General features: G+C 32.1%; 4 protein-coding genes across 5 annotated transcripts; 3 read left to right on the forward strand and 1 right to left on the reverse strand.

Annotated features, from left to right (window-relative positions):
- Positions 1-3,727: 3,727 nt before the first annotated feature.
- Positions 3,728-15,518, forward strand: LOC119609417 (transcriptional regulator GZF3). Of its 2 annotated transcripts, none has more exons than XM_037964176.1 (6): positions 3,728-3,811; positions 3,940-3,945; positions 8,475-8,547; positions 10,204-10,293; positions 14,362-14,388; positions 14,494-15,512. In XM_037964176.1, exons 3-6 carry the CDS (start codon positions 8,499-8,501, stop codon positions 15,282-15,284), a joined length of 957 nt encoding a protein of 318 aa, XP_037820104.1. In that variant the 5' UTR covers positions 3,728-3,811; positions 3,940-3,945; positions 8,475-8,498; the 3' UTR covers positions 15,285-15,512. The 2 variants fall into 2 exon arrangements, with proteins under 2 accessions (XP_037820104.1, XP_037820105.1); XM_037964177.1 differs by lacking the exon at positions 3,728-3,811 and adding an exon at positions 13,507-13,558 and having other exon boundaries at positions 14,494-15,518.
- Positions 15,519-18,269: 2,751 nt separating this feature from the next.
- On the forward strand, positions 18,270-20,224 carry LOC119609409 (kelch domain-containing protein 4). Its single transcript, XM_037964169.1, has 4 exons — positions 18,270-18,540; positions 18,597-18,905; positions 18,963-19,383; positions 19,447-20,224. The coding sequence occupies exons 1-4, from the start codon at positions 18,427-18,429 to the stop codon at positions 20,136-20,138; spliced, it is 1,536 nt and encodes a 511-aa protein (XP_037820097.1). The 5' UTR covers positions 18,270-18,426; the 3' UTR covers positions 20,139-20,224.
- On the reverse strand, positions 20,150-21,196 carry LOC119609410 (phosphomannomutase). Its single transcript, XM_037964170.1, has one exon. It carries the CDS (start codon positions 20,984-20,986, stop codon positions 20,225-20,227), a length of 762 nt encoding a protein of 253 aa, XP_037820098.1. The 5' UTR covers positions 20,987-21,196; the 3' UTR covers positions 20,150-20,224.
- A 1,951-nt stretch (positions 21,197-23,147) lies between these two features.
- On the forward strand, positions 23,148-26,980 carry LOC119609412 (melanotransferrin). The gene is made up of 7 exons (XM_037964172.1): positions 23,148-23,332; positions 23,807-24,234; positions 24,307-24,440; positions 24,517-24,677; positions 24,783-25,279; positions 25,345-25,509; positions 25,579-26,980. The coding sequence occupies exons 1-7, from the start codon at positions 23,275-23,277 to the stop codon at positions 26,641-26,643; spliced, it is 2,508 nt and encodes an 835-aa protein (XP_037820100.1). The 5' UTR covers positions 23,148-23,274; the 3' UTR covers positions 26,644-26,980.
- The last annotated feature ends 891 nt before the right edge of the window (positions 26,981-27,871 follow it).

The raw sequence follows: 27,871 nt of genomic DNA on the forward strand, positions 1-27,871 counted from the left end.
AAACAACGAAAAAGTCATAAAAATATAATATTCACCGGTTACTTATCATTAAAATAAATTGCCAGCACGCAATACGAAAAGTTGTCGGCCACATTCGACAAGTTGGTGAAACAAACAAAAAAAAAACGTACAAAATTAACACATTGTTTTATCATCTGCCAATAATCTGCTGCGTGTAAAAATGTCCCAAAAATGTTTTTGCAATAAAACGAATGATATTGTAAATACTTATTAATTCGTAACTATAATATGATCACATGTTTTACAGAGAAAATTATAGTGTTGATTTGACTGGTTGCAAAAGGAAGACCAGATAGGTTGTAAATTTAGAGCCATTAGTCTAATGATGTAGTTTAATTTGTTGTTGTTTGACATCTATATATATAAAAATGAAAGTGTGTTTGTATGTATGTATGTATGTATGTATGTATGTATGTATGTATGTATGTATGTATGTATGTATGTATGTATGTATGTATGTATGTATGTATGTATGTATGTATGTATGTATGTATGTATGTATGTATGTATGTATGTATGTATGTATGTATGTATGTATGTATGTATGTATGTATGTATGTATGTATGTATGTATGTATGTATGTATGTATGTATGTATGTATGTATGTTTATTTGTTTGTGCTTTATAGACTGCTAAACGGCTGGACCTGAAATTTTCACAGTTTCTTCCTGTATGTCTGGAAAGAACTATAGACTACTTTTATGTTGAAATTTCATGTGGGCGATGTGCCACGCCCATATTAAGAAAATATTAAATTAGTATATCTGAGATAATATAATAGTTAGAATCAAAGTATAACAAGTAGTCCGACTCTTTGACAGCAGTACCTAACTCTAAGCATGTGTTAGTGAAAAAGTACCTAACTCTAAATATGTGTTGGTAACAAAAATGTATATGTGTTGGTGCGTTCTGAACACACAGAGTTTTATAAAATAATACAATTTTAAATTTGTTTGAATTTTCAATACCAAAAATTGAAACTCTGTTTGTAAATTAAAATTCAACAACAACAAACATGAAATGTCAATAAATAGAAAAAAATATTGTTTCCAGTTTAAGAAAATTAAACAATATTTTATGTGAAAAGTGCAATGAATCTATTTTAAAAAATTACAGATTTTTTGTGGATAACTGAAATTTTGCGTACGATCCTTAAAAGTGGTCAAAAAAGAGGGTTTTGAGGGTTTTGACAAGTTTAAACTTCCCACAAGAGAGTTGAATTCTCACGGAACTCGTATATGTGAGAGAGTAATTTCCTATATGTGAGAGTCGGACTACTTGTTATACTTTGGTTAGAGTCTTCAAATTTTGTCGGAGCAACTTTAGTATTAATATAATTATTTAAGCGGTGGGGCGGATTAGCATTAGGGGGCGTGGCACCTCCCATATAAATTAAATACAAAAATTCGTTTATCTTGGAAACTATTATAGTTAGAATATTAAAAATTTGCACGAGTAACTTTAACATCCATGTAAACATTTTGGGAAATAAATTGGCGGACTACCCATGAGGGGAGCAGTACTTCCCATATTAATAAAATACAAAAATTGGTTTATCTGGGAAACTAATAGAACTAAATTCTTCAAATTTTGTACTAAGAACTTAAATATTCATCTGAACATTTTAGAGAAAAAAGAGCGGACTTTCGTCATGGGGGGCTTGGAGCCCCCATATAAATTAAATAGGAAAATTATTATATCTGAGAAACTATTAGAGCTAGAATCTTCAAATTTTAATTGAAGAACTTTGACATTCATGTGAACATTCAGAGGATAACGGGCGGACTTTTAATGGGAGGCTTGGCACCTCACATATGAATTAAATACAAAATTTCGCTTATCTGGGAAACTAATAGAACAAGATTCTTCAAATATTGCAAGAAGAACTTTATTATACATATGAACATTTTGGAGAAAAAAAGGGCGGACTTTCATCTGGGGGCTGTGAGTTCCCATCAGTGATGCCAAGTGTAGGGATTTTTCCCTTTTTGTAGGGATTTTTTTCAAAAATTTCACGTGTAGGGAAAAAGGGAAAGATTTCTTACTATTGTCAAATTGTAGGGATTTTTCAATTTCATAGTTTTTAACAACTAAAAATATACTCTTTCATGTATTAAACTTTTAAATTAAAAATGAAATCAGTTTTAAGTGTATCGTTAGTAAAAATTCCGCTTGTAATTTCTACAATATATGTACCTACATATCGCTACAAGACTGGCATAATCCAAAATTCGGCTTTCTTGAACTAAGGTCTTCAAAACATGCGACATACTAAAATCTTTCATATAGATTTATGAAATTTCAAATATGTCTATTATTTTCGATGTGAAATCGATTTTTTGTAAACGTAAAAACTAAAACCCACGTTTTTGTGAATATTAGACAACTAAAAATTTAATTTCAATTTAGATGAGAAACATATTAACCTCAACTATCTGAATCTGGATTTTTAAAACCCCTTGATTTGTTTAAAAGTTATTAAAAAAATAGTTAAATGTCATTAAATATCCATATCCATTTTTCTTGAAACGACTTTTTGGATTATGCCAATCCTGTAGGGCGATATATTCTGACTCCTTATAGATAGAGTAGTCGGGGGCTTAATGCAGTAACTCAGGATTGAAAAAATGAATTTAATGTTCTGAAAATTTATAAAAGTAAACCGCAAAAAGTAAACGCAAAAGTAAACCTTATTTAAAATAATTATTTTATGAAAATTTTTTGTCATAAAATAATTAAATAAATCTTTCAATTGTTTTTTTTTTAATCTTAACTGAAGAGTCAGGGTTGGAAGATTTGTATGATGTAAAATTGAAAGAAAAAAAATTTAAAATTTAAATTCTAGAAATTTCATTCCTAAAAATTAAATACATACATATATGTATATTATAAAACGGAGCTAATATTTTAGTTTTTGATGTTATTTTTGTATTTTTTTAAGATAAACTTTGAAAAAAATGGAAAAAAGTAGTGTAGGGAAAAATGTAGGGAAAATAAAAAGTGGGTGTAGGGAAAAAAGGGATTTTTTCTCATAAGCGTAGGGATTTCTGAAAAAAATCTCCTGGCATCACTGGTTCCCATATGAATTAAATAGAAAAATTCGTATATCTGAGAAACTATTAGAGCTAGAATCTTCAAATTCTACATGAAGATCTTTGACATTAATGTGAATATTTAGAGAATAACGGGCGGATTTTTAATGGGGTCTTGGCACCCCCTATATGAATTAAATACAAAATTTCGTATATGTGGGAAAATATTCGATTTTTTTTTTTACTTTGTCATCGATTACATTAAAATCTTAATTAACGTTCGGAAAAAATGCATCTCTGGAAAACATTACAGTTAGAATCTTCAAAATTACTAAGAAGATTTTTTATTTATATTGCTTTTAGGGTAGCAAAGCACACTGGGTATAGCTAGTTTAATATAATAATCGAATTGTGTAAGTTTAATCGATTTCATATAAGATGGAATGAAAAATGAGTTAAATAGTCTAATTACACAGTCCAACAAAATTTCAAAGAAGTCGAGGTATAATTTTCTAATTTATCCATTACATCTGGTTAAATTTTGAAAAAATTATATAGCAGTAATATACCCTTAGATTAAGTTGATAGGAGGATGTATACTAACAGAAATCCGAAGAAATAAATTGAAATAGAATAATATTTTTCCCAATTTTATCTTTATTTACAGACTGCTTTGCACTGGGCTGCCAAACAAGGCAATGAAGATGTTGTCAAACTAATAGCAGGAACCTACAAAGCCGATGTTAATGCTCAAACGGTAATTTATTACTAAAAAAGGAAATCTTTAATACAATTATAATTTATAATAATTTTATATTAAATTTTCTACTTTCATATCAATTTCATGACTCGCTTCTATCACATTTGAATGGAAATCAATCATAGAATGGGGTAAGTAAACTTCTAAAATAACAGATTTAGAAACCAAAGATGTCTTTCAAATACAAAGCTAAAATGTAAATGTTCAATAGTTTTGTTAACAACTTAATAACACAGCATATGGCAACATGTTGTTACTTTATAATTCAAGAAATAGTATCTTTATTACTCTTTCTCTTCTTCTCATGAGACACTTTCAATATATAGATTTTAAAGAACACACACACAAAACATCCATTTAACCAAAACGAATCTTGAAACATGAAATCATAGCAAAAAGGGTTGGGCCATTGTTGTTACTCCTCGTATTGGCACTTAATAATAGTAAGAAAGAAACATTTTGCAATTTCAATTTTGTTATGTGTCAAACGTGAAATTTTAAAATTTAAATATACAGATTTACAAATCTGTATTAAACGTATGCATGTATGTATGTATGCTGTGAGTATGTAAAATATTTACATTTATATAAAATTGAAATTGGCAACACATTTGTCGCGACAAATGAAATGTTTTTCTATAGTAACACAATGAAGTGTTTTGAGCAGAGACAGTGATTTAAAAGAACTTATTCATTGATTGTTTAAAACTGTAATAAACTATAGACTAGATTATAGACCAGACTATACTATAGCCTAGACTATATATTAGACTATAGATTAGACTATAGACTAGACTATAGACTAGACTAGACTATACACTAAACTATACACTAGACTATAGACTAGACTATAGACTAGACTATAGACTAGACTATAGACTAGACTATAGACTAGACTATAGACTAGACTATAGACTAGACTATACACTAGACTATAGATTAGACTATAGACTAGACTATAGACTAGACTTTACACTAGACTATAGACTAGACTATAGACTAGACTATAGACTAGACTATACACTAGACTATAGACTAGACTATAGACTAGACTATAGACTAGACTATACACTAGACTATAGACTAGACTATAGACTAGACTAACTATGACTAGACTATAGACTAGACTATAGACTAGACTATAGACTAGACTATACACTAGACTATAGACTAGACTATGACTAGACTATAGACTAGACTATAGACTAGACTATAGACTAGACTATAGACTAGACTATAGACTAGACTATAGACTAGACTATAGACTAGACTATAGACTAGACTATAGACTAGACTATAGACTAGACTATAGACTAGACTATAGACTAGACTTATAGACTAGACTATAGACTAGTCTATAGACTAGACTATAGACTAGACTATAGACTAGTCTATAGACTAGACTATAGACTAGACTATAGACTAGTCTATAGACTAGACTTAGATAGGAACTAGACTATAGACTAGACTAGACTAGACTATAGACTTGACTATAGACTAGACTATAGACTATGACTATAGACTAGACTATATACTAGACTATAGACTAGACTATAGACTAGACTATAGACTAGAATATAGACTAGACTATAGACTAGACTATAGACTAGACTATAACTAGACTATAGACTAGACTATAGACTAGACTATAGACTAGACTAGACTAGACTATAGACTAGACTATAGACTAAGACTATAGACTAGACTATAGACTAGACTATAGACTAGACTATAGACTAGACTATAGACTAGACTATAGACTAGACTACATAGACTAGAACTATAGACTAGACTATAGACTAACTAATAGACTAGACTATAGACTAGCTATAGACTAGACTATAGACTAGACTATAGACTAGACTGTAGACTAGACTATAGACTAGACTATAGACTAGACATAGACTAGACTATAGACTAACTATAGACTAGACTATAGACTAGACTAATAGACTAGACTATGGACTAGACTATAGACTAGACTATGGACTAGACTATAGACTAGACTATGGACTAGACTATAGACTAGACTATAGACTAGACTATAGACTAGACTATAGTCTAGACTATAGACTAGACTATAGTCTAGACTATAGACTAGACTATAGACTAGACTATAGACTAGACTAAGACTAGACTATAGACTAGACTATAGACTTAGACTATAGACTAGACGATAGACTAGACTATAGACTAGACTATAGACTAGACTATAGACTAGACTATAGACTAGACTATAGACTAGACTGTAGACTAGACTATAGACTAGACTATAGACTAGGCTATAGACTAGACTATAGACTAGACTATAGACTAGACTATAGACTAGACTATAGACTAGACTATAGACTAGACTATAGACTAGACTATACACTAGACTATAGATTAGACTATAGACAAGACTATAGACTAGACTTTACACTAGACTATAGACTAGACTATAGACTAGACTATAGACTAGACTATACACTAGACTATAGACTAGACTATAGACTAGACTATAGACTAGACTATAGACTAGACTATACACTAGACTATAGACTAGACTATAGACTAGACTATAGACTAGACTATAGACTAGACTATAGACTAGACTATAGACTAGACTATAGACTAGACTATAGACTAGACTATAGACTAGACTATAGACTAGACTATAGACTAGACTATAGACTAGACTATAGACTAGACTATAGACTAGACTATAGACTAGACTATAGACTAGACTATAGACTAGACTATAGACTAGACTATAGACTAGACTATAGACTAGACTATAGACTAGACTATAGACTAGACTATAGACTAGACTATAGACTAGACTATAGACTAGACTATAGACTAGTCTATAGACTAGACTATAGACTAGTCTATAGACTAGTCTATAGACTAGACTATAGACTAGTCTATAGACTAGACTATAGACTAGACTATAGACTAGACTATAGACTAGACTATAGACTAGACTATAGACTTGACTATAGACTAGACTATAGACTTGACTATAGACTAGACTATAGACTAGACTATAGACTAGACTATAGACTAGACTATAGACTAGACTATAGACTAGACTATAGACTAGACTATAGACTAGACTATAGACTAGACTATAGACTAGACTATAGACTAGACTATAGACTAGACTATAGACTAGACTATAGACTAGACTATAGACTAGACTGTAGACTGACTAGACTAGACTATAGACTAGACCTATAGACTAGACTACTAGACCTAGACTATAGAACTAGACTATAGACTAGACTATAGACTAGACTATAGACTAGACTATAGACTAGAACTATGGACTAGACTATAGACTAGACTATGGACTAGACTATAGACTAGACTATGGACTAGACTATAGACTAGACTATAGTCTAGACTATAGATAGACTATAGACTAGACTATAGACTAGACTACAGACTAGACTATAGACTAGACTATAGACTAGACTATAGACTAGACTATAGACTAGACTATAGACTAGACTATAGACTAGACTATAGACTAGACTATAGACTAGACTATAGACTAGACTATAGACTAGACTATAGACTAGACTATACTAGACTATAGACTAGACTAAAGACTAGACTATAGACTAGACTATAGACCTAGTCTATAGTTAACTAGACCTATAAGCTAGACTATAGACTAGACTATAGACTAGTCTGACTAGACTATAGACTAGACTATAGACTAGACTATAGACTTGACTATAGACTAGACTATAGACTTGACTATAGACTAGACTATAGACTAGACTATAGACTAGACTATAGACTAGACTATAGACTAGACTAAAGACTAGACTATAGACTAGACTATAGACTAGACTATAGACTAGACTATAGACTAGACTATAGACTAGACTATAGACTAGACTATAGACTAGACTATAGACTAGACTATAGACTAGACTATAGACTAGACTATAGACTAGACTATAGACTAGACTATAGACTAGACTATAGACTAGACTATAGACTAGACTATAGACTAGACTATAGACTAGACTATAGACTAGACTATAGACTAGACTATAGACTAGACTATAGACTAGACTATAGACTAGACTATAGACTAGACTATAGACTAGACTATAGACTAGACTAAAGACTAGACTAAAGACTAGACTATAGACTAGACTATAGACTAGACTATAGTTACAATTATAAATCAGACTATAGTCTCGAAGAATGAAATCCTAGAATGCATCCTTTTAAAGTATGCCTGAGCAATTTAAAGAGCATGAGTTTTTCGTTTCATATGTACCATTTTATTTTCACTCAAACAATTTCAATTTAATCAGTTTTATGTAGAAATCAAATCAACATGAAATGATTGACACTTTGGTGTGTTACATGTGTATGTCTGTCTGTGAGTAGTGCCTGCCTGCCCGATTTTATGGAAATGTAAGTAATGTGTGCGTGTAGTTTAAATAAAAAACGAGGTAGAAAAAAGGGGTTTTAAAATTGTTACGCTACTCAAAAATTTAAAATCTGTCATGTAGTTTCTTTTTTTTTTTAAATGTCTACACTTATAAACAAATTTAAACTTATTTTGCATTTAAATTTTTAATAATTTAATCCTTTTATGTATGGCCTACAAATAATATTTCTATTGTTCTTTTAATTTATCTTTTATTTACAGGGTTATACTCCTTTACATATAGCCATGCAATTTGGAAGATCCAATATATTTGCTTTGCTCTGCAATACTTACAGTAAGTAACACCTTTTACTTTATAAATTTATTTTAACGTTTTATTGAATAGAAAATCTTTTAGTGATAACATTTATAGTTCGTTATCTTTAGCTGTCAATCAAAATTTATTTTCTTTCTTATCTTACCAAAAACCATAAAAAATGGGAAAAATAAACAACACCTCCTACTACTCTCCCAAATCAGAACTATAGATATGTACATTTCCATATTGAATGTTTTCTAAACTAATTGCCAAATTCAATATTGACTTATTTGAAGTGTTTGTTTTTGTTTATTCTAACTATTTGTTAGAGGCAAGTCTTTGATCCCCAAATAGCAATATCGGAGTCAATTAAAACGGGCGGCTTTTCTTTTTAACTTGATATAACATTTTTTTAATATTTACACAGTTGCCTTGTATTCTTTGCCAGACATAATGGAGTCATTTTAATTATTACTCCTCAAATAGGAAAAAAGTAATGTTTTGTGATTTATTTTCGATTTGAAAAATCACACCACTATCGCCCGTAATTACTTTCTCATAGTTATGTTGTTTGATTGTTTTTGGTTAAATATTTAATCGGAAGTCATATCTAGTATAAATTTTGGGAATTCTATTTATTATCTTAACTTTTCGATGAGTTCATAAATTTTTTATTTATTTAGGTCTCTTACATTATTATTGAATTAGTCATTAGAATTGTAGGGTTAGTTTAATAGGATATTAACAAATTCTATTATCAAAATTAGTTTCATTATTTTAAGGGTAATAATATATGTATGTATATTTTCGACTATAGAATAGACTATAAAGTTGACTATAGCTTTTACTATATACTGGACTGTAATCTCTACTTTAAACTAAACTGTAATCTCGAATATAGAATATATTGTAGTATCGACTATGGACTAGACTATACTTGCAACTGTAGAATATAGTCTTAACTATAGACTATGCTATAATTTCGCTTGAAGATTTAAATATAGTCTCAACTATAGAGTCTACTATAAACTCCACTATATTCTCTATAATGACTCGACTACAGTCTACTATGAACATCTCTACAGGTTCGACTACATACTCTACTAATTTTCGACTTCTAGTTCGACTATAGTGTCGGCTATTGTCTCGCTTATAGAGGCGACTATATGAATATATTCTCGACTTCGGTCTCGACTAGACTTGACTATAGACTCGACTGTAATCTCAGCTATAGATTTAACTATGAACATGACTACAGTCTCTACTATAATCTTGACTACTGATTATATTTTAGATTCGACTATAGTGTCTCTTATTGATTAATCTATATATAGACGTTACTATAATCTCGACAAGACTATAGTCTCAGCTATAGACGCAAATATTGACTATGCGCGACTGTAGTACTATTTATTCGTCTAAAGTTTTGATTATATAGCCCATAGTAACCACTATAGATATACGACTATTGACTCGACTGTAAACTTTACAATAGACTCATCTATAGACTTCATTATAATCATGACTTAAGACTTGACTATAATATCGAATTCAGACTCACCTATAGTCGCTGCTATGTACTCTACTAGAGACTTGATTATAAAATTTACTAGTCCATAATCTAGTCTATAACTTATTATCATCTATTTCACAAACATATTGAACAACTCTTGCTTCTCATTTCTCTTCCAGAGGCCAATCGTGATCTGCTCGACTGGGCTGGCAATAAACCTCTGGACTATAGTAAACAACAGACCAGCGTCTCGGCTTCCACCTACAGCAGTGAGTATTGCTCCAAATTCCTACTCAACGAACTTAACAACAACTATCACTTTCAACTACCACCTAATATGAAGAACGTCTCTGGTACTGGCAAACTTGCTATTGGAGGCGGTACAGTCGGTAGTGCTTTAGTACGCGGTAAAAAACGCTCTCAACTAACAAGCCCTCTAACACGCACCCAATCTCTACTAACACAAACTTCCGCAATGCGACGTCAAAAGAAATCGGCCGTACAATCGGTGAAGTATGGTGATGATGATGGCAATTTAATACCCTGTGACATGTTGCCATCACCACAAAGTTCACCGGAATCGTCACCGCGTAGTCTTTCACCCAAGAATATACGTCATGGTACGGTGGCTCGTCGTAAGGAGAGCTTTTTGCGTAAAACACTACGTGCTGCTACCTCCTCCAGAAGCAACAATAATCCAGATAATGTTACTAACCAAACTGTAATGGAATGATTTTTTTCACTCTTTCTTAATTTCTTAACTCCCGGAATATGTATAGTGTGCAAGTTTATGTAGTTGCTAAAACAAAAACAACAACAAATAGCGGTTGTAATGCCCACCACCAACAAAAAGTTTAATATATTTTGTTCTAATTATAATTTATTTGTTTAATAATTTATTTATTTATTTAACTGGTTTATTTGTTTCTTTATTATGCATGCTTTTTATTACAACTTTATTAAATTTATTTTCTATTTAGTTTTTAAAATGGCTTCTCAGTTTATAACAAAATTTAATTATGATTTCTTTTTATAACGCAAAATTGTTTATTATTAATATTATTTTTCTTTATTTATTATTTAAAATTTTTTAAATTATTGTTTAAATAATATGCATTTACTACAGGTCTTGCCAATTTTTTATGTTAAATCTTTAATAATATAACTATTTTAAGGTGGCTGATTAATTTTGCTTTTTATTGTTCTGAAATCCTTTAGATTATTGCTGGTTTAACTTATTAGCTGAGTTTTAATTGTTTAACACATTAATAGAGGTTGACCTATATTCACAGTAGTTTGTAGATTAGGTTATAAATTAAGTTTCGAAGCCGCTTTTAATAATTCTGAATAAGTGTACTTTTTAGAAGTTATGTTCTAAGATGATTTCTGGGATTTTAAAACCACTTGTGCCCTCAAGAAAATGCATTATTATTATTAATGCAATAATATAAGAGTAAACACTAAAACTATAGTTTCATCTATAGTCTGGTCCATAGTCTGAACTATAGCCTGGTCTTTAGTCTGGACTACAGTCTAGTCTATAGTCTGGTCTTTAGTCTGTATTAGATTTTGGTATAGAATCTGAACTATAGTCTGGACATTAATCTGGGCTATAGTCTGGTCTTCAGTAGGGTCTATTATGGTATGGTGTATAATCTGGTCTATAGTCCCGTCTAGTCTGGACTCTAGCCTAGACTATAGTCTGCACTACAGTCTGGACCATAATCTGGAATATAGCCTGGACAATAGTTTAGACTGTAGTCTGGACTATAGGCTGGATTGTAGTCTGGACTATAGTCTGGACTGTAGTCTGGACTATAGTCTGGACTGTAGTCTGGACTATAGTCTGGACTGTAGTCTGGACTATAGTCTGGACTGTAGTCTGGACTGTAGTCTGGACTATAGTCTGGACTGTAGTCTGGACTATAGTCTGGACTGTAGTCTGGACTATAGTCTGGACTGTAGTCTGAACTATAGTCTGGACTGTAGTCTGGACTATAGTCTGGACTGTAGTCTGGACCATAACCTGGAATATAGTCTGGACTATAGCCTGGACAATAGTCTGGACTGTAGTCTGGACTGTAGTCTGGACTATAGTCTGGCCTATAGTCTGGACTGTAGTCTGGACTATAGTCTGGACTGTAGTCTGGACTATACTCTTGACTGTAGTCTGGACTATAGTCTGGACTATAGTCTGGACTGTAGTCTGGACTGTAGTCTGGACTATAGTCTGAACTGTAGTCTGAACTATAGTCTGGACTGTAGTCTGAACTATAGTCTGGACTGTATTCTGGACTATAGTCCGCTCTATAGTCTTGAGTATAGTCTGACAAGTCTATATGGTCCATAGTGTGGAATGTGGTCTGTTGTCTACTCTACAGACTGGGCTATAGTCTATAAACTGGGTATAGTCTAGTCTATAGACTGGTTTATAGTCTAGTCTATAGATCGGTTTAACCTGGACTATAGAGTAGCCTATGGTGGTCTATAGTCCCTTCTAGTCTGGACTATAGCCTTTACTATAGCATGTTCTATTGTCTGTTTTACTATATACTATAGTCTGCTTTATAGATTGGAAAATAATGTGGTTTCGAATTGAAATTAAAAGTCTGGGCAATAGTCTAGTTTATAATCTCTAATATAGTCCAATCTATAGTATATTCTAAAGTCTTGATTACAATATATTCTAGTCGAGAGACTATATTTGAATAATGGACCAAAAAATGCGGACCTTTAGAGTTTAATAGTTTTAGTGTCTTCGGATATCATGAAAGCGCAATTTTAGAGAAAGAAAACTGAACAACGATCCAGAAATTATAATTTTAATAAAACAAAGCAAAGATGGATTAATACATAGATCATTATATTTATGCGCCGGCCAATTGTGGGAGAATCTCGTATCATAAATCTCAAACTTTGTAGAATTAATAAAGTTTGCATGACGTACAACGCTAAAACTTGGTTAACGAACAATATTTTTCAAAATTCTTTAATACGAACCCAGCTTTTTGTAAAATGTTATTAAAAATCTAAATTTTGCTTTAACCGAGTTTTAATGTTTATATAACACTTGTTAACAATTAATTGACTTACAATACATGTTGTGTATTTAAAACGACTTTTTATACTAAATAAACAAATTAATGTTTAAAATTAATAACTTTTTAACAAAAGCTCCTTAGAAGACAAAGGATAATATTCTCAATTCATGTTGCTTGGTTAATACATCATTTTGTTATTTAAATACATTATTAAAAAAAAAAACTGGACAAACAAAACCAATGATCCTAATTTAAACCACAAGACACCAGCACACATTTTTTTAGAAATTACTTTTTAAAATAATAATGACAATATAAATTTATTTATTTTTAATGCACAAAACCAACAACTGCAACTCTCTTTTATCGTACACTCTATCTATTTCGTTCAACGATCATTCTACGTGGATTAAATCAAAAACCAAAAAAAAATATTCGCAGAGATTCAAGCAATGCGTCAGCAATTGATCAGCAGTGGATATGGCACCTGGAGGCAAGTGGATAATCATAATCATGGCAGAAATGAACGCAGTGCTATTGAAAGCTTATTGGCACAAACCATAGCTATTTGATTTTTAATTTCATATTAATTAATTTTTTGCATTTTACTTTGTTTTATTTGGAAATAATAAAAAATTCTATATTCTTTAATGTTTAGTGTTCCGAACTAAAAATTTTATAACTTTTTATTTGTTACAAATGCTTTAAGAAACATTTTTTTAAAACAAATAATATTTTTAATAAAAAATTTGATTTTGCAAACATTTCTATTATCATTTGCCTATTAACAAGAGTCATTTACAATTCTCTCCACTCTCTGCAAAGAGATCTTGTTTTTTACATTCTCTCTTAAACATTGTTGCTAAATTTTGTTAACTGAGTGAGTGCATAAAGAGAAGACATTGATATTGCACTTTGCTAAAAGTTTTTTTTTATTAAAGAAGAACTTTGATGCTTTAACTTGAAAGCTTTTGGAATGCTAACTTTTTGTTTTGTTATCGAAATTTTTTGTGATTTTTTTTCTGTTTTCTGGGTTATTTTCGCAATGCAAAGTCTATATAGGGGTAAGTTTTTTGTTTTTTTAAATTGTTCCTATTTGGGTTGGCTTATTTTTTACTTCACCAGCATGTACATTTGAAAAAACGCAACATTTTCCATTACTTACATTGATTTCCTATGATTTTTTATCTGTTTCCATTATTTTTCAATATTTCATAAAAGCTTTTTTTCAGAACTTTTATTTTAAATGGATTTTGATAAAAATATATTTCATTTCTCTTTTCTTAACTTTTACAGAAATCAAAGCAAAGAGAAAACCTACAGGTAAGATTGTAATAATTGGTCTACTTAATACAAATATCATGAAAATAACTGCTGCAGAAACTAATCAAACTTTATTTCTACTTTATCAATATTTCTTTACACTAGTCGAAAAAGATTCGGGATTCCTACGGATTGGCTCTTTGAATGTGCGAGTGAAGAAAACGACCGAAGCATTCAGCAACTTCTTGGGAGTGGGCAATGGCACGATACACTCACACCACCAACAGCAACAACATCACCATCCACACGCAGCCTCAACAGTAAATCACCCTCACCAGCGCCATCACCGTCACCATCATTATCCTCATCATCTTCACGCTCCCGGTGGTATGATGCGGAATCAGCAGCATCTTCATCCGATGATGATGAAAAAATCGGCAACAATGACGATGAAGAACCCACCATCATCGATGAATCATCATCATCATCTACCGGCACCGGGCTCAAGAGCCAGTGTACCAATTAATTCAACAAAATATGACATGCTGCACAAGTCTTGGGGTTCCGCCGATAATATAACACAAAACGCCCTTAAAGCCACAAAAAACTATAATGATGATGACGACGAAGATGATGAGGATTCTTTAATGCCCCCACCCAAGGGTTTGGACAGTGTTAAGAAACGCCAAAAGAATACTAAACGTTCTTCGATATCCTCAAATGCCACCGACTCACCCCGAGATTCGATATCATCAACATCAAGCTCCAATTTTAATTCCGGCTACAGCAGCATGCCCACTACTCCCAATCAACTAAGATCACCTTTAGGTTTAGGTGTACCCAATAACTTGACAGCCGATTCTGATTCAGATTCGGCTTGTGGTTTCGATTCGAATTGGTCCATAAATGGTCGCAGTTCATTAAGTAGTGGTAATTTGAAATCTTCGAAATATTAACAATATATTAACCCTCGAATGCATTAATAAGAATACAAAATATAATTTGTATGACGATTTTACGAAAGCTAATTTTCAATTTGTAATTAGTATTAAGCTATTATATGTTTTACTATATTAACTGCCTTAACAATATATAAAATATCTGTTCTATGTAAAAATCATACTGCTAATTCATATGTTCAAACCCTTTTTTTATTTTTTTGTCTAAATATAACAATAATCATTTTAATTAATAAAAAATTTTTAAACAAACGGAGTTTTCATCTATCTTAGGACTTAAACAATGTGGTCCAACTAATGTTTTCTCTTTAAATCATAGGTTATGTTAATATCAACCCTGTTTTTAAAGATTAGACTGACCACAGTGGGGTAGAATCGAAATCATTTTCAAAAAAATCTTAAATATCCGCTAACCACTGTCGCCAGATGTGGGGATTTATCCCCAAATTGGTGATTTCAAGTTTTATCAAACTGGTTTTATAAGAGATTACAAATAATGATTATTGCTAAAATTTTAACTATACTATCCCATAATAGGGAGGTCGATCCAAGGCATCGACCTTGGGCAATTCAAAATCCAACCGAATCAACCCCCCAAATCAAATATCCATGGAGCAAAACAAACAATAGGGGCCTGCACCAAAAACAATATGTAAAATTCGTTCAAATCGAGCTATGAACAAAAAATGCCTGGAACTTTCGACCAGACCAGCAGTTCGGTTGGACAGTCCCGAACTACCTATTTAACCTACAATTTAGGGTTACCTCTAGCCACCTAGTGTCCAGGTGACTAGCTATTTTGTCCTACGAGGAAATCAATTGTCACCCATGATGGGACACTAAAGGACGATTGTCTTCATCCTCGTTTACAAAGAGTACATCCGTGAAGAAAGACGAAATTGAGCCAACCAGGTGGTGTTAGACGTAAATGAAAATCACTGTCTTTTTCGGATGCATTGACTCCTTTGTCGAACTGCCCAGCGGCCCACAACAGACATACAAACATATATGTATGTACATAAATATATTGTACTAGCTATACCCAGTGTGCTTTGCTACCCTAAAAGCAATATAAATAAAAAATCTTCTTATTAATTTTGAAGATTCTAACTGTAATGTTTTCCAGAGATACATTTTTTCCGAACGTTAATTAAGATTTTAATGTAATCGATGACAAATTAAAAAAAAAATCTAATATTTTCCCAGATATACGAAATTTTGTATTTAATTCATATAGGGGGTGCCCCATTGAAAGTCCGCCCGTTATTCTCTAAATGTTCACATTAATGTCAAAGATCTTCATGTAGAGTTTGAAGATTCTAGCTCTAATAGTTTCTCAGATATACGAATTTTTCTATTTAATTCATAATTTTCCTATTTAATTTATATGGGGGCTCCAAGCCCCCCATGACGAAAGTCCGCTCTTTTTTCTCCAAAATGTTCAGATGAATATGAACTTAAATATTGCAAAATTTGAAGAATTTAGTTCTATTAGTTTCCCAGATAAACCAATTTTTGTATTTTATTAATATGGGAGGTGCTGCTCCCCTCATGGGTAGTCCGCCCGTTATTCTCTGAATGTTCACATGAATGTCAAAGTTCTTCAATTAAAATTTGAAGATTCTAGCTCTAATAGTTTCTCAGATATAATAATTTTCCCATTTAATTTATATGGGGGCTCCAAGCCCCCCATGACGAAAGTCCGCTCTTTTTTCTCCAAAATGCTCAGATGAATATTTAAGTTCTTAGTACAAAATTTGAAGAATTTAGTTCTATTAGTTTATAAAGGACAAACATACATACATATAAACACACTTTCATTTTTATATATATATATATATAGATAAGCATTTACTTCAAAGGTTTTTACTCGAAAAGACAGAAGAGAGCAGGATGCTGTGCACAGAAATTTCGTCTAGCTGTATACAGCAATATCATTTTTTTATATTGACGCAGCGCGTCAAATTAAAATGGCCCTAGGGATACGCAGCAGCCTAGGTCCCATAAGAAATACACGTGTTTGTGTGAGGTACACAGCCAAATCTGCTTATTCGCAGTAACTCTCATAGCAACTTGAAAGATGAGGTGACAGCGAGTGACAATTTGTGAAAATATTTCTATGTGGTTTCTATAAATGTCATATTTTTTTCATATGTGATTTGACATTCTGGAAACTCAAAGACGTCAGTATGCTATGCTCTGCTTACAACTTATCTCTGAGAGAAGAATTTAAAATTTTAAATTGACATCACTTTTATGATGTTAAATAGCAAAGACATCAACCATTTTATATTAAGCCTATTTACGAACGGAGACATCTTTATGTGAATTACAATAACATTTTATTTTGTATATACAACAGCATACTTTTAGGATGAATAATAAAAATAAACCAAATACAGTGTGGTGAATTTATGCTTTAATCGCTTAGTTGTTTTTATTAAAAACTTTTCAGTAAAAAAAAAGAGTTAACATATCTTTTCGCCCAAAAAACAACAAAAATATGCCAATTATTGAATTTTTAAATTGAAAATCGTTTATTTTTGGATATATAAATGATAATGCTTCAAAATTGTTTGCATATCATTGGTAATTTTTGTTGTCTAACTAGCATTCGATCCAAAATTATCCTAGATTCTAAACACAGCGGACCAAGATACACATGACAAAATTTTTAAATATTAACCTTCAAACGCCTATAACTAGGATATTATAAGAGATAAACAAGATAAAAGATCTAGTGGAGCGTCTTACAAAAGTATAAAAATCTTTGAAAGTGGTTGAGAAAAAATATAAAGAGTTCAAAAAACAGTAATAATCCTTGACTGCGATCATGACAAAATTTTCACCGATCGGATCAGCCGTTGTCAGATTTATTTCCAAAAAAATTTGATTCTGCCCCACTGTGCTATTGTTCAAAATTTCGATGTACCACCTCAAATTACCATACTATCAGAAAATTGTCAGCACAAAGCTTTAACAAGTGGCAATACTGACACCAACTCACACGTGCAGTCGCAATGACATTTCACCGAATTTGATTTGTTTTCTTTTTTTGGTGGCCCAACATTCACAAAGTAAAACAATTTTGTACGTAATTATTAAATTTAAATCATTTAACTAGCTTTATACGTATAAAATGGGTAAAAAAGATAAAAATAAGAAAAAAGGCAAAGGAGCCGAGAAGACTGCCATGAAAACGGATAAAAAATTGGCAGCAAAACAAAAGAAAATGTTGGAGAAACTTGGAGAGGTAAACTTAATCAAACAATTGCACAAATTTTTATTTTAAAAATGTCAATCTTTTAGGCCGACATTGCTGAAGTTGTAGCCAAACTGGAGGCAGAGGAAGCTAGACAAAAAACTATAACTGAAGTAGTCTGCGCCACACCACCCACACCAAGATCTAATTTTACCTTGGTAGCTCATCCGGAAAAGGAAGAATTGATACTTTTTGGTGGCGAATTTTTCAATGGTCAACGTGTTTGTGTTTACAATGATCTCTTCTTTTATAATATCGGCAAAAATGAATGGAAACAGGTGAAATCACCTGGTGGTCCAGCACCCAGAAGTGGTCATCAAATGGTTACAACGGCCACGGATGGTGGTCAATTATGGGTAATGTTTGCCAGATGGAAATTTATGAAATCCTTATTAATTATTTCCTTTTTTTAGTTGTTTGGTGGTGAACATGCCAGTCCCTCACAAATGCAATTCTATCACTATAAAGACTTGTGGATGATGAGTTTGAAAACTCGTAAATGGGAAAAAATTAATGCTCCTAACGGTCCTAGTGCTCGTAGTGGTCACCGTATGGTAGTTTCCAAAAAGAAACTCTTCGTTTTTGGTGGTTTCCATGATAACAATCAATCATATCGTTATTTCAATGATGTGCATGTATTTTCTTTGGAATCATATACCTGGCTACAGGTAGAAATCGGTGGAGCTATTTTACCCCCACCACGTTCCGGTTGTTGTATTGCGGCCAATCCAGAGGGTAAAATTCTTATTTGGGGAGGTTATACTAAATCGCCGTTAAAAAAAGATATCGACCGTGGTGTAACCCATACCGATATGTATGCCCTGACACCTGACAGTAAGTATAATGGAAAACGTTCATACAATACAATTATTAATACGGTTTATTTGCTTATTTTAGAAAATGCTCCAGACTCCATGAAATTCAAATGGGTTACGGTAAAAGCCGGTGGTTACAAACCCTATCCACGCAGTAGCGTGGGCTGTTGTTCTGCTCCAAATGGAAAAGCCTACTGCTTTGGTGGAGTTATGGACATAGATGAAGACGAAGAAGATGTCAAAGGCCAGTTTGGTGATGAATTATTAGCCCTGGATCTTTCTGCTCTTGCATGGCGCCTTATAGAAATCAACAAAAAACAGAAAGCAGAGAAAAAAGAAGCTAAAGCAACTGATGTAGAAATGGCTGGTGATGAGGCAAAAGCAGAAACTACAGTAAAAACCGATGGCATTTTTACAATTACTGTGGCCGGTCCCAGTAATGCAGCACCTGCTTTACCCAAAGTACCCAGTTTGTTCCCAAATAGAAGACCGAAAAATGTTCCCTCTCCACGCATGAATCCTGGTTTGTGTGTTTGCAAGGGTACTCTCTACATTTATGGTGGTCTATATGAAGAGGATAACAAGCAATATACTTTCAATGATTTCTATGCGTTGGATTTACACAAACTAGAAGAATGGAAGGCTATTATACCGAATGATATGAATGCTCATGATTGGATTGATAGTGATAGCAGTGATTCCGATGAAAGTGATGAAGATGATGATGAGGACGATGATGATGACGAAGATGATTCTGAAATGGATACAGATTAAAAGATCATTGATTTTTCTTAAACATATTTTTTATAACAATTGTTCTTTTATTTTGTATAACAATAATAAATGCATTTTAAAAGGAATTAATTTAGTTTCAATAATTCAGTTAATATTCTCTTGGTATCATGGGGTGATTCCACTTTATGTGAAATAGTACGGGGATCGATGAAAATTTCGTAATCATTACCGCCGGGTTCAGTTTTATCACCAAAGAAATGTATTTCCTTGAACTTATAATGAGCCTCAATGTAGCGCAATGAATAGGTTTTATCCCAGCCATTGGGGAAGACATCAAAACTTATTTGGCCACCGATACTGTAAGTCAAATCTACCTCAGAGAATTCATTTTTTAAAACCTCAATCATTTTGCGGCGCACTTGATGTTCTTTATCGAAAGCGGCAAACAAATTGCGCTCTTCTCGAGAACACTGTCTTCCCACCGGGCACACATTCATCATACCATTACGAAACTCCAAAAAGGTGCCTCTTTTAAAAGGCAACTTTAGTTCCGATAAATAACGTAATACGAAATTAATAAATCTTTGAATGGTATCCTCGCCCAAATGTTGTATTATATTCTGTTTACCCACTTCTTTTCCCTTTTCGATTTGCACCAAACCATTTTCGGGAAATACAAAATCAAAGTGTTCCAAAATCTTTTTACCATTTAATTGTTCGAACATCTTTTCCAAATCCGAACCACCTACGATACCTATAGTTGCACGGGGTTTTACTTGATTATAAAAGAAGTCTTCGAATTCAGGTTCTACAGTGGAACGTGGTGCTGTCAGTGTTCCGTCCACATCAAAGAGCAGTAATATTTCTTCTCTCTTTAAATCAGCCATCGTAAAGATTTTAATACACTTTGGGAAAGGATTTTTCTATTTTCACTAAATCTATGGACCGGACCGGCTAGAAAATTAACTAAAAACACCACGTACACCAATAATAAACATTTAATTCGAAAGATTAGCACAGAATGCGAAAAGCAGGTGGTGTAAGGGTAACCAATACTTAGAACAAGGGGAAAATTATAAGAACACTAAAAAATCCCAAAATGTTTTGTAAATTTGTGGGATTCTGAAAAAATTAGATTTTATTTTCGATAAAGATTTGTTTGATTGTTTGTTTCGACTTTTTTTCTTTTATTTACAAAGTCGACTTTTCCCCTTTTTTCGTTTTATAGAACTCTAATCGTTATCAGGTAATAGATATTCATTCAGCACACTACTTCAGAACTCCATTTTTGTTTACGAAAAATAGTATAATGAAGGAATAAAATATCTATTAACAAGAAATATGTAAATACAAAATATTTTTTTAAATTGAAAATTATATAATTACGTGTTTTAAATTTTTAATATATTAAAAATATTAAATTGTCACAATAAAAATATATTACAGTCTGGCACCTCTGTATTTTTGAAATCATCTCTGTTTCTCTAACACCCAATTTACACGATGATTTTTTCATGTTTGTCGATGATTGTTGATGAGTGGTGTAGAGACGAATGGGGCATAAAGGGCCCTTCAGACGATCACACTTTACGTACGACAAGCAGTGTTGCCATATATTTTTTGAAGAAAACTTTTTATTTTTATGAAAAAAACTTTTTTTCAACAAAAAAACTTTTTTTGTACTAAAATTACAAAATACCCAAGAAAAATTAGTGAAAAAATGAGCAAATTGAGGAATTTTAAATAGCTTAATGATAATTGGTACAGAACTTTTCCTTAACATCAGTAGCAAGGAATTACTGGATATTGTGGTCTTAGACACCATAAATTTACACTTGAAATGTCATGATGAATCTATGTAGATTCTGTGTACTACAAGAGGAAACCTCTGAACTTTTGTAACTACCCATCATTGGGAACTCGAAACACGAAGATTTTGTCTTACCCAGACCCAGATGTTATCTTCAAACACTCACCGATTAATCCATTTATCTTCATGCGTCAATTTGGCCTAGTATGGTGAACCAATGGGCTGCACAAAATCTCTACAATATGGTCGAAGTGCATTGTGTCCTTAACGTCTATTCTAAGGGATTAAGGTCATCAACACCGGTTAATTTTTTTCAGTTTTTAGGAATATCTCGAATATTAATGGTATAAAATATTATTTTGTTAATGGTAAACATTGTTTTTTTATTTTAAACTTATTTATTGATTAAATAAAATAAAAACTGAAAAACTGTATAAATTTTAAAAAAACTTTTTTTATTGGAATAAAACTTGAAAGCTTTTTTGAATCTCAAAAAACTTGCAAAAAAAGGGAAAACTTGACATATGGTAACACTGACGACAAGTCTAATGAAAAAGTAAAATGAAACTCCATCCGTATGACAAAAAAGAGAATAAAAGTCGTATGATTTATATTTTTTTGGGTTTACACGGTTGGTATAAAACAATAAGTTGTTTCACTTTTTTTGTATGTGTTTACATAAAAATACATCCCTGATCTAATGCGACTTGCTTGTTTTCTGAATCATTTCAAAAAATGAAGAGAGCCATACGACTGTCAAATTTTCCATCCGTATTTTCTCTCAATGTGTGATGGTTTCATTACATATTGCGTTTAGACGATCCCATCCGATCTCTTCTACTCAAAATTCTGACAGATCATATTATTACTTGTTGCTTGCTCGTGTGAAGGGGGCTTAAGAAAACAAATAATTTGGGATTTTCATGATTGTTTTTGAAATCCCACTTTACACTCATTCTCACTGTTGATGTTATACTCATGTTAAAAAAATTCTTTTTATTATTTTTTATCAAACTAAATTGTTTTTGTGTTAAAAATTTAATTTTATTTGTATTACGAATAAGTAATTAAAAAGGATTATACAACTAAACTAAACATAAAAAGACATGAACAGTTGCACGTAAAAAATCACCGTATAAACGTTCATGATTTTTTGGAAGATTCTCAAAAGAGAATTGGAAAAAACAGACGTCTAAAATGTCTTCATGTAAATTACGTCTTTTATGTCTTCGCTTTTATTTACTCATTCGTATGATTTTTTTTTCAATTTAATTCATTCATAAATTGGGCGTGCCTTAAAAATATTTTGTTTTTATTGTTTAAAAATATGTTTTAATTCTAAAATAATTAATAAAAGTGTAAAAAATGTATAAACATATATTAATTATTGCTTCAATAGCAGTTTTTGCTTTGCAAATACAAGGTAAATATAAAAAATCAACAAAATTCCTAAGATGAGAAGTCACAATGCTGAAATCTAACAGGGCGTTGTTTTAGTCATTGTTAAATTAAGTAATTTCAGAACTAATCTATTAAATTTCATACTTCCAATAATACTTATATTGATTGAAGTATCGAAGTGCATTAAATCTTTAAAAAAATAATAAAAATATAAAAAATTTATTTAAAACCGTGTTTGTGTAAACAAGTGTGAAAGATTACAGGTTGCCAAACAACAGGTAGTTGCGTTAAAATAGCGGGGAAATTTGTTTATGGCAGATGGGATTTGTTTTGTATTATAGAACAAAATTATGATCCCTACTAGAAACATTAGCGTTCTAAATACCCAAATATTTACGATAGCTCACACGATTTAACTCTACACTGATCAGTGATCACAATTACTTTTTTATATTATTGAAAACAAAAACATTTTAAACATTTTTTCTTCTTTAAGCTAAATACGATTTCAATGAACAAAAAGTCACCGATATAGTATGGTGTACAAAAAGTCAAGAAGAACAATATAAATGCCTCAACTTAACGGCAGCTATTACCAGGGATCATGCCCTATTTGATGATGCCCTCCTAAAACTTAATTGTTCTATGGCCTATAGTGCTGATGAATGTATTCATCATATCGATAGAGAGCATGCCCATATAACAAGTTTAGATGCTGGTGATGTTTTCACTGCCGGCCGCTATAATTCTTTAGTTCCATTATTGCAAGAAAAATTTGAAGGTGGTTTCACAAACTATCATGCCGTGGCAGTGGTTAAAGCAGGAACATTGCCTGAAGTAACCAGTATAAGGGATCTAAGGCAAAAGAAGGCGTGTTTTCCATGGGTAGGAAGTTTAGCTGGTTGGATAGTTCCTATATATACGGTATGTATATTTTGTACTTTATTATTTGTTTGTATCTTTTTTAAGACCAATTTGGTTTTTGGCCTTTCATAGTTACAACGTGAGGGAGGCATGGAGGTGGTTGATTGCAATAATCAAGTTAAAACGGCTGCAAATTACTTTAATAATTCGTGTGCCGTATATTCCCTAATTGATAAATACAATCCAATTGGTGATAATTCAGATAAGTATGTTATAAACTCTCTTATGTTAATTTATATCCTTTTAATATGTAAATGTTTTTTAAATTCTTGTATTTTTTAGATTATGTACTTTGTGTACTGGTAAAATACCTGGTGGCCGTTGCTCTGCTTCTGATCCTTACTATGGTTATGATGGCGCTTTTCGTTGTTTACTCGAATCTGGTGATGTGGCATTTTTGCGCGATTCCACAGTATTTGAAATGCTTCAGAGTCCTGAGTTTAGTAAGTACTATTTAGATAGAAAGATACGGTTAGATAGACATACAGACAACCAGATATTTAAATATTATAAACCTTAAAATATATTTTACATCTTAATTTTTGCAGAAAATTTGTCTCCTGAACGTTTTGAACTCCTGTGTACCGACGGCCGTCGTGCTCCCATTACCGAATATCGTCAATGTAATTGGGGCCTTATACCTTCAGATGCAATTGTTACATCATCCGCACGCAATACCAACGAACGCAAAAAATATCAAAAATTCTTAATGAAAATAGTTGAACTGTATTCGGATGGCTTAAAAGATGATCCTCAAGCCCAAAGTTTAAATGGAAATAATAACAATTATGGCAATAACAACAACAATTATGGCAACAATAATAATTACTATAATGATGGACGAAATAATCCTTACGATAATAATCCCTATGGCAATTATAATAGTGATCGTTTCGGCAATAGTGGTTATCGCAATGATCGTTTAGATAGCAGTTTTACTACAGAAAGATCATACAATGATAATGGTTTAAATGGTTCAATTCAATATGAAACTTTCCGTATATTTGAATCGAAACGCTATGGCAAAGTTAATTTACTATTTCAAGTGAGTTTAAGCGCTATTATATATTAAAAATTATAAAATTTAATTTCGTTTCTTTTTATTTTAAGGATGCTGCCAAATCCTTAGCTGTTATACATGAAGATGATCAGTCATTTAGTAAATATTTACACAGAACCATAGACTTTATCTATGGCTTGCGTGAATGCCCAGTTAGCAGCATGACCTTATGTGTTACCTCCGATCCTGAATTGGACAAATGTATTAAAATGAGGGTAACTTTTAAAATACAGAAGAAATAACGAAATAGTTCTATTTAACTATTAATTATTATATATTTTTAGACTGCTCTCAAGGCACAAATTTTAAAACCCGAATTGATTTGCAAGAAAATGCATTCTCATATTAATTGTATGCAATGGATACAATCTGGTAAAGCTGATATAGCTGTATTTGATGCGGGAGACGTGTATACCGGTGGCTTAAACTATGACTTGGTGCCTTTTATGTCCGAAGTTTATAATCTTGGCGATCCGGAATATTATGTTGTAGCCGTGGCTAAAGAAGAAGATCCCGATACTGAGTTAACTTATTTGAAGGGCAAATATACCTGTCATACTGGTATAAATACAGCTGCTGGTTGGACTTATCCCATGGCACATCTTATATCAAATGGTTGGATACGTCCTTATGGTTGTGATTCCGTTAGAGCAGCTGCTGAATACTTTACTAAATCCTGTATACCCGGTGCTATAAGTAATGAATACAACACTGGGGTGCCTTACGACAGTATGTGTGATCTTTGTCATGGCACTAGTTATCGTTATTGTCGTCGAGATGCTTCCGAGGATTATTATGGACATACGGGAGCTTTCCGTTGTTTGGTAGAGGGAGGCGGTCATGTGGCTTTTATGAAACATACCACAGTAATGGAAAATACTGGTGGTAAACGAAAAGAATGGTGGGCACGTAATGCTCTTAATGACGATTTCGAGTTACTATGCACAGACGGCACACGCGCCGAGTTACACGAATACAAAAGATGCAATTTGGGCAAAGTTAAAGCCAATGCTATTGTTACTCGTGGCGGTATCAATTACAATGAGACACAAATTAATGCTTACATTAATTTATTAACTTACGCCCAACAGCTTTATGGCCGTAAAAATCTAGATGATTTTAGTTTTAGCATGTTCTCATCTCCCCTCGGTTTTTATGATCTTATCTTCCAGGATGCGACCAGACAATTGAAAGTTATACCACCGAATAGTCGCCGTTATGACATCTATCTCGGCAGCAATTATATGCGTGCTAGACGTATTACCGACTGTCATGCTGGCTCTAGCCAAATGTCAATCTCTATTTTATTATTTACACTCTCTATTATTATTTTAAGAATCTCTTTTTAAAACTCAACTAATTCGCAAACTCGAAACTATACATTCCAAAAGTTAGGTTTAACTTTCTTAAACAAAGTATATACATATCTCGTTTAAATTAGGTACAAAGTCATATAGTTACATAAATATGTTTTCGAAGCACAAAATTAAAAAATGTTCTTAATTAACATAGAAATATATTATTTTCTATTGTAGTTCATTTTTTTATAAATTATATTATAATTAACGATAGTGCCTTTTATAATGATTATTAATAATTTACACAACAAAAATTCCGTCCAATCGAACTGTGTATAAAATTTTTTACAATAAAATTTTACAAATATATACATAAATTTAAGAAAAATTAATACTTTTATTATAAAACATATGGGTGGTACCATCAATTATGGATTAAAGGGCTGCAAAAGACAACAATTTGTTAAAAAGTGTCATGTACTAAACTTTGCTCTGTTATGATGATGCACACGTCTTTTTTGGAACAAATGGTTGTCTTATTGTTTCCTTATGGACCGGACCTATGCCACGACTAGGTTTTGCAAGTAAACCATGTATCGGAGCTATGATCAAATATAGACCAAACCGGACAAAAATTAGCAATACAGAACATATTCATGTCAAGTTTGATCTGGATATCATTATTTAGTTATTTACGCTTTAGGGGAGGGTTTTATATGAGAGCTATGACATATAATTATATAGAATGATTTATGTATATAGTATATATGTAGCAAGATATATATAATTATAATTAATATACCATAGTATATAGAGGGTCTTCGGAACGAATTTGTGCAGATATACGATCCAGGTTTCTGTTGGTAATACTATTTCTATTGATGTTAATTTTGTGGTAAAAGCGAAAGAAGACTTTTGACAAAATTTGTTGCAGTAGCTGCTTTAGTTTTTCTGATTTTAAATAGGAAACTTCTCGAAAGCATGTCTGATGGAATTATTGAAGGTTTCATTACCGACCTTATCTGTTGTATTTAATTAATTTTAACAAACATACAGCCAGGCGGACGGAAATATTTTAACAGACTGCGTTTTCTATAAGGATCCAGAATTTATAAAATTAATAGGGCCGAAAAATATGTCGTAGAAATTATAAGGGAAATGACAAACATATTTACACCCATATCACGAAGGTAAATCGTATAAAAACGAATCTTGTAAACCAGATATTGGGGATTACAAAATTTTAATACTGTGTTTAAAGACTTTTGGTATTAGCCAT

This window comes from Lucilia sericata, unplaced genomic scaffold (genome assembly GCF_015586225.1).
Source record: "Lucilia sericata isolate MDLA Ls3-8-SP2 unplaced genomic scaffold, ASM1558622v1 Contig000978F_arrow, whole genome shotgun sequence".
Lineage (NCBI taxonomy): Eukaryota > Metazoa > Arthropoda > Insecta > Diptera > Calliphoridae > Lucilia > Lucilia sericata.

Coding starts and splice junctions, on each gene's coding strand:
- LOC119609412 (XM_037964172.1), top strand. CDS start 23,275: ATGTATAAACATATATTAATTATTGCTTCAATAGCAGTTTTTGCTTTG. Junction 24,678..24,782: donor GCTTCAGAGTCCTGAGTTTA/GTAAGTACTATT, acceptor TAATTTTTGCAG/AAAATTTGTCTCCTGAACGT. Junction 25,510..25,578: donor ACAAATGTATTAAAATGAGG/GTAACTTTTAAA, acceptor ATATATTTTTAG/ACTGCTCTCAAGGCACAAAT.
- LOC119609409 (XM_037964169.1), top strand. CDS start 18,427: ATGGGTAAAAAAGATAAAAATAAGAAAAAAGGCAAAGGAGCCGAGAAG. Junction 18,906..18,962: donor CGGATGGTGGTCAATTATGG/GTAATGTTTGCC, acceptor TCCTTTTTTTAG/TTGTTTGGTGGTGAACATGC. Junction 19,384..19,446: donor GTATGCCCTGACACCTGACA/GTAAGTATAATG, acceptor TGCTTATTTTAG/AAAATGCTCCAGACTCCATG.
- LOC119609410 (XM_037964170.1), bottom strand. CDS start 20,986: ATGGCTGATTTAAAGAGAGAAGAAATATTACTGCTCTTTGATGTGGAC.
- LOC119609417 (XM_037964176.1), top strand. CDS start 8,499: ATGCAATTTGGAAGATCCAATATATTTGCTTTGCTCTGCAATACTTAC. Junction 10,294..14,361: donor CTCGGCTTCCACCTACAGCA/GTGAGTATTGCT, acceptor TAACTTTTACAG/AAATCAAAGCAAAGAGAAAA. Junction 14,389..14,493: donor AGCAAAGAGAAAACCTACAG/GTAAGATTGTAA, acceptor TCTTTACACTAG/TCGAAAAAGATTCGGGATTC.